At 36.9% G+C, this 7,265-nt stretch overlaps 1 protein-coding gene across 1 annotated transcript; it reads right to left on the bottom strand.

Annotated features, from left to right (window-relative positions):
- Nucleotides 1–201: 201 nt before the first annotated feature.
- zgc:64051 (leukocyte surface antigen CD53) lies at nucleotides 202–6,753 on the bottom strand. The gene is made up of 8 exons (XM_035657941.1): nucleotides 6,579–6,753; nucleotides 5,509–5,593; nucleotides 4,536–4,724; nucleotides 2,573–2,647; nucleotides 2,366–2,476; nucleotides 2,136–2,231; nucleotides 1,745–1,828; nucleotides 202–749 (listed from the first exon to the last, which is right to left on the bottom strand). Exons 2-8 carry the CDS (start codon nucleotides 5,569–5,571, stop codon nucleotides 678–680), a joined length of 690 nt encoding a protein of 229 aa, XP_035513834.1. The 5' UTR covers nucleotides 5,572–5,593; nucleotides 6,579–6,753; the 3' UTR covers nucleotides 202–677.
- Nucleotides 6,754–7,265: the final 512 nt, after the last annotated feature.

The raw sequence follows: 7,265 nt of genomic DNA, 5'->3' as shown, positions 1-7,265 counted from the left end.
GGTTAATGAATTTAAAACACTTTTTGCTTCCGCTTACATAATGAGATCTAGAGAAACATAAGTGTCAGGCAGTTGTTTTTTTTGTTCCTTTTAGAGGAACCAACTTCTGGTTAAACAGGGTCAAAAGAGGAAGTGGTTACTTTTATAGCTGCGAGCTCGATGCAGGAAATCATCTGAAAACACGAAGGCAGTCAAAATGGAGGCTATGGTGCAGTCTTAATACTGCAAACAATACTTTATTGGTTTACTATAAGATTTCTAAAAGTTGTTTAGTTTGAAAAGTTACAGTGGATGTGATATTTTACAAGAATTATTCACTTAAAGATGTACAGCGTAGAAATTAAACAGCAAGCAAGTCATATAGAATGGCTTTCATTTCACACAACTCAGACTGAAATGGCAATTTACATCAAAAAGAAGGCCAGAATTGTCATCTTGGAAACATTTTTGCCTTCAATGAATGACAAAGTTTGTTCTGAGTCAGCCTCAAAAATTTTTTGTTATTACGGTAAAACATAAGCTAATTAAATTCACAATTTTGTCACAAAATAGTAATTTTCTGATCTTAAGCGTTTTTAGAAACATACCATACCTTCTCTAGCCATCCACCAGGACAGAACTGTACAACAGCATTAACTAAAACTACATAGACAAGATATATTGTGAGAGAATATTGTCTATAACTTGTAGCCCAGTCCAGATCTACTGATGTGGCAGAAGAGCGTCATGGCGAAACACATTCCCAAGACCTGTCAAAAAAACAAGATTTTAAAAGAAATTGTAAGACATGACAGATTAAGTTGTTGTCTGATTTTTGTCACAAAAAAAGAACAGAGAGCTGTTACCATATGTAAAAAACAACATATTTCCTTTTTTTTTTGGAAGCAAACACATTTTTGCAATTGAGCAGATTTACTATCAAACCTTATAACAATCCCACAATGCAATTTGTCACATTTTATGAATGCAAAAATCAGTCACTGGACACTAGTATCCAAAAATGTGTTTACTATAAAGGGAACTGTTGATTCTACTATATAGGGAGTTGTGAATTAATGAATGCACTATTGCCACCATATGTAGCTGCTAAGGAGTTAATTTGAAGTCGTGTTTATGGCCACCTGTAAGCAGGGGCGGGTCTAGAGAATATCCATGGCATGTCCAGAAGCTGGTATGGAGACTTTAAGGGGTGGCAAACATATATGGCAATTTAATTACAATAACTTATATCAACATTTGCTTGGAAAAGCCCCTAAATGAAGATATTTATACTCAAAAACATTATTGTGGCACATAGTAAAGCATTGAATAGAAATATCTAAGGGTGGCATTAGAAATCAATACATAGTTTTATTTCCAAATCTTCAGACATTTTTACAAATACATGTCTTTTTTCATTAACTTTAGATCTAAGTTATCACTTGCAGTCTTACATGTGGCCATAACAGATAATTAATGTGTGTTAAGTCATGTTTTTAACGTGTTATTTTTAACATTTATCTAAATGAATGTGTTAAATTTGACACCAAACTGGGGTGGTAGCTGCCACTTGCCTTTTTTATAGACTGACACACACAATAAGTGAATCACTAATTTTTTAATAGAACGTTCATCAACTGCCATAACTCCACAGCACAATTCATGTGCTTAGATTTTCTATGAAGACGTTAACAAATTGTAACTGTTTTCCGTGCAGTTTGGTACTGACATTTTATATTTAACATGTTAGATATAATTGGTTTACCTCAACAATGCAGAGGACAATGACAGAAATCCCAGTTGTTAAGAAATTCTCCTCAAACAAGTTCTTCAACGTTATCAAACAGCCCTGCAAACAAAGAGCAGAAAGTTGAGAGTAGCAGCAGTAGGTAACCTTTCTAAAAATACATTTATTTCATATTTTCTGAAACTTTAACTATATCCTGACAGTAGTTCATGAGGCAGTTAATCTGTGAAACAATCAGGTTTTATCAGGAATTAGACTCAGGTATCAGCTAGCTAACCGGTGGATTTTGCAAGGAGCACTAGGAGGAGCCAGAGAAATCTGAACAGTCAAATGCAACGATATGTGACCCTGACCTCTACAGTATGTCAAAACAAGCTCCAAGCTGGTCACAGCGGTAACACCACTCTACCTTTTTCCAGTGGTTCCCGCTGTCAGGTTTGTCTTGGCAAGATAGAGGCACGTTGCTTCCCCAGTCGGTCAGATTATTGACTCCACAGCATTTAAGCTGAAACAAATCATTCAGAGAAAAGAAAATGTTTCATAACAACAGACTGAGACCACAGCTCTCAGTATTTCAGCACACCACCCACACCCATTATCCTTTGTGTCACTGTATCACATGAGCTCTGATACACTTACCTGCTTCTGAACCAGATCCCAGTCACTCTTAATCGCATTCGTTGAATTTGAATGTGTTTGTTTTGCCTTTTTCAAACCCTCGTTGAGATCATCTGCTACCAATTTAGCAATCTAAATGGTGAGGGGGAATTTGCAGATTACACATAGTGAGTAGTGTGTCTTATATTCGCACAACACACTGAGTCGGACTGATGGATGAGACCCTACCTCTCTTTCATACACAAGCAGCAAGCACGCCACAGTCAGTTCCACCAGCATGAGGAAGAACAGCAGCAGGAAGAACTGTTGACAGAGTATGTTTCACAACCTCTATTTTATTTTTGCTCTTTGAAATGCATGTAAATACATGACAGCACCACATAATATTTACAGAAATGCAAGGAAAATTCCAGATTATTGCAACTTGAGTCTTGTTTTCTTTCTTATCAGTAATCATTGTACTGACTGAGGCCCAAATCAGATTTTATTTTGCTCATATTTGACAGTTTTTTTCACTGTGAACAGCACCAATCACATGGAATCTGATCTATTGGATTCTGATTCAGGCCACTTTCACATGTGGTCCAAATCAGATACAGGTCTGATTTTTTGAAATGCGACTTTTATCTCACTCTAGATTTACATTCATCATGTGGGTCTCTTCAGAAGCGCAACCTGTTCCCACTGGAATCTGATATGGGTCACATTTAACAAATAATTATACAGTATAATATTAATAAACAGCTAAACAAAACAAAATCAGATCTGAACAATAAATCAGAACTGGACAATAAGGCATGCAGTGTGAAAGTTCATTCCAGAGTGCTACAACAACATGCATCTCAGTTTGCAGACCAACTTCCTGTTTTAACTCTAACCTACAGTTCCTATTGTTGTTGTGCACACTGTTCCTTTGCCCCCTTTGAGCTTTTTTTGCTAACATCATGTTACCATGCTAATGTTTATCAGGTTATGATTAAAATGCACACTATCTTAGTTTAGCATGTTAGCATGCTAATGCTAGTAAGCAGTGAACTACTGACAGTGTATAATTAGTGGACAGAGCCTCCAGGTCTGTGAAGTGAAACACTGAAGTGTCTTAAACCTACATTCTTTCTAATGGCCAGCAGGGGGCAGCTTTGTGGGTTGCAAAATAAGAGGTCTGATAGTATTGAGTCTTATGGTAAAATGACCTGACTCCTCACTTGATTGGTATACACCGCAAACACACTGATGTAATCCTGGCCCTACACTGTGATTCCATAGTATTTACTGGCCACCTGGCCTGTGACCCCAATTCATTTTAATGATAATAATAACTTTACTTATATAACACCTTTCAAAACTACCATTAGTGCACAAATCAAGGATAAATCAGCAGGAGAATAATCAAATACAAAATTGCCATCAACAAGAATAACAAATAAAACAATAAAATTGTTTCCGCCACAACCAAAATGTATTAGCATTTGGCAGACCCTGCCAAAGCCATAAGGATACAATGTGATCCTAACTGATAGAAAAGTTGGTAAAAAGCTGTGAAAATAAGACCCAAGTATATTAAATCTAAATGATCTTTTAATGACTGAATTATTATATTAGTGATAGAACATATGTAAAGTAGTTAACTTTTACAGGAGCATGTTGTCGTGTCTCTTATTCAGAATTCACTCAGTGGGTTCTGATGCAAGGTTTGGAGGCTTTTTTAAGACACCGTGACGTGCTGGTGGTAAAAATGAATTGTGACCGCAACCAATGTTTGAGAGAAATCAAGCATGCTTACAAAAAAGCTTTTAAGGGTCAGTTCACCCAAATTACAGTGTCAATTTTGTACCAGCTTAATCTAGCCCTGCAGATATATTTTGATTACGTTAGTCCAGGTTCTGAGATACTGAGATGTTCACAGCATTAAAATGAATTAAGAGCAATAGAAACAGTGTCTCAGTTACTCTGGATATTCAACAGAACACTGGACAGTTGGAAATGAAACTCCTTTCAACAAAAAAAATAGTCCCTATAAGGTAAGTTACTAGGTAGACTTGTTTCTCATCTGTGAGGCGATTATGCACTACAAACAATGTCAAAGTTAGCTAATGAAAAACTTGAATAGCTGACAATGAAAAGTTAGCAGGTGGACTAGAACATCACCATAAAGAGTTGGAGCACCAGGGGGTGCTTGTGTGTGTCGTACCGTCAGGAGGAGGCAGCGGTTCTCCTTCAGAGCACCCAGGAAACCCAGGAAGGACACGCAGGTGATGACGATGCCGCTGATCAGCAGCATGTTGGCCAAGTTGAAGCTGGCCAAGGTCGGGGTGAGTGCGGCAAACTTAAAGTTCACCATCATGTACACGCCGAAGCTCAGCACAGCCACACCGCACATCTGACAGGAGAAAACAGTGCGGTCAGCTCCTGCTACACACCATCACAGAAACACCACCAGAGCCTAGTGCCTCGCTTTTTTTTATTTATTTAATGGCTTAAGCTAAGTTTATAAAATACAAATACATAATGGTTTTATTTAAAGCAGCCCCTGTAGACAAAAGCGGTACTGTTTTCACTGCTTCTTTTCATTCCAATTCCAACCCGGTGGCAGGCATTAACATAACTACATAGAAATAACCAATCTTCTCACTGATGGTCATGTTTGTTTATAGAGGCATCAGTAAATAAATCATAAAAGTTTAATGAAACAGTCTCAATTTAAAGCTGCAGTAGGTAACTTTTATAAATAAAACTTTGGGCTTTTGAACTACTGTCAGGATATAGTGAAAGTTTAAAAAAATATGTTATTTTTATAAAAGTTACCTACTGCAGCTTTTTAGTACTGATGCCTCTGTATGACCTACATAAACAAGACAATCAGCAAGAATATTGCCTATTTCTATATATTTATTCTTAATGCCTGCCACTGGGTTGGATTTGGTCGGATTCCCCTAGAAATCAATGACACTACTGCTTTTGTGCCAGAACCAACACTTAATGATAGTTCCTTCTAGGGGCTCTAATTTAGGCTTTTCTGACAGCTTGCTAACTAGTTTTGACACACTCTCAACAAAAGCAGGTGGTATTCAGGTGTTACATATACTTGCGTACTTATCATATTATAATTTGTATCAAAAACATGTACCATAATGAGCACGGAATGTGAAACTGGACATACGTACAAAACAAAGGAAGTTGGCAACACACATGGTGACCTTTAAACACTTGAGGCAACCTTGAGCCATTCTGTAACACCTCTTATCAGACCTGCAACAAGAAAAAAAAACAGATCATCATATATTTCATCGAATATGAAAAGAGGAAGCCAAAATAAATTTGATCTGCACACAGCAGCATACTATTTATGTGTGCGTGTATTTAGACTACCTTTGGGGACACAGACTAAAGACCAGTTAATTGGGAACGACTTGTCCAATTGGGGACAATAGCCGTGTTGGGTAAATGGTTAAGGTTAGAGATAGGCTTAGGCAAGTTGTAGTTATGCTTAAGGAAATGAATGCAAGTCGATTAAGGCCCCCAAAATTGACACAAGTAAATGAGGGTGTGTGCGTATGTGTGTCATGGTCACACTGCGGGGATGAGACGCTGACACATCTCACTTCCTGTGTTTATTCTCAGTTCACCAGCAGAAAGTGTGTGTCGAATACATTTTTTGTTTATTAAAAATGACATAAATGCATCATAGTTGGTGTTGCTGATGACATCACAGCGTTTATAGTTGGTGTTGCTGATGACATCACCGGGGTTTAGTTTAGTTTGGAAATTCCACAAGTTCCCCAAAATATTACATACCAGAGAATATATGTTTAAGATGATATTTGAATCAAAAGCATCAAATTGTCGATCTACTAATAACAAATTAGTTGCTGTAGGTTTAATACAGACACAACTATAAAGTAGTTTGCTAATATTTGATCTATTTTTAGGTTTTATTATACATTATAAATTACAAAACTATAGCTGCCATACTTAGTTTTTCAATAAAGCATGTATTTGTACATATAGTTGATGTATTATAAGATGACAGATCATGTGATTAATTCTAAAGTCATTTTCGGCCTATTTCTTCTTCATTGGGTCCTGTTTTTCAAGTATTCTCAGGACATGTAACATCAACACATTTCTATATGATAAGCAAAAAAGAATAGTTTAAATTAAACATAATCTTTACAATCTTATTCATACACACAGAAGAAACGAATAAAGATGGAAAATAAAGTTTAGGTCTTACCTGATTGTGAGAATAATCCGCCTGTCTGTTTTCACACTTGTGTTTAGTGAACTTTCCTGTAGCTTACACTTCCTCTTCTCAACGAGCTATGGGCCGTGCAGTGTTTCATGGGGCTTTCAGTACCTCCTTCTCACTTCCTCTTTCTCATATATGGAAGCCTATTTCTGCTAATGTGATGAAAAAGAAGAAAAAAACATTTTCAAAGTAATGTCCTAGTATTTTAAAGTAATGTCTTATCTCAAATGACTTAGTATCTGAAAATAATGAGTTATCTCAAAATAAGGTCATAGTATCTAAAAATAATAATACTAAATCATTATTTTGAGAAAGTTTCTCATGATTTTCAGATAGAAGTCTAAAGGGATCATTGTGGTCGGTGGTAAGAAGCGAGTATGTGACCAGAAGGTTGTCGGTTAAATCCCCTAGACCGGCAGGATAAATGTGGGTGAGGAGCATGTGCCCCTCATGCTTTCTCACCACTGAAGTGCCCTTGAGCAAGGCCCTGAATTGGAGCTGCTCAGAGGCAGCAGATCGTCTGTGGTTGTACTGCGAATGATCAGGACGTTTCTGAAAAAGAGACCTGCTCTCAGTGAAACTGCCTCCTGAATATATAAAAGGTGGGAAATAATTTGAGAAAGTTTCTCCTTATAATAACTTTTTTTATCACATTGGTAGAAATGGATTTTC

The sequence above is a fragment of the Morone saxatilis genome, unplaced genomic scaffold (assembly GCF_004916995.1).
Source record: "Morone saxatilis isolate NCDOM2014 unplaced genomic scaffold, NCSU_SB_2.0 Contig16, whole genome shotgun sequence".
Taxonomy (NCBI): Eukaryota; Metazoa; Chordata; class Actinopteri; family Moronidae; genus Morone; species Morone saxatilis.
The sequence above is the reverse complement of the archived record's forward strand: the minus strand, read 5'-3'. Positions and strand labels throughout refer to the sequence as shown.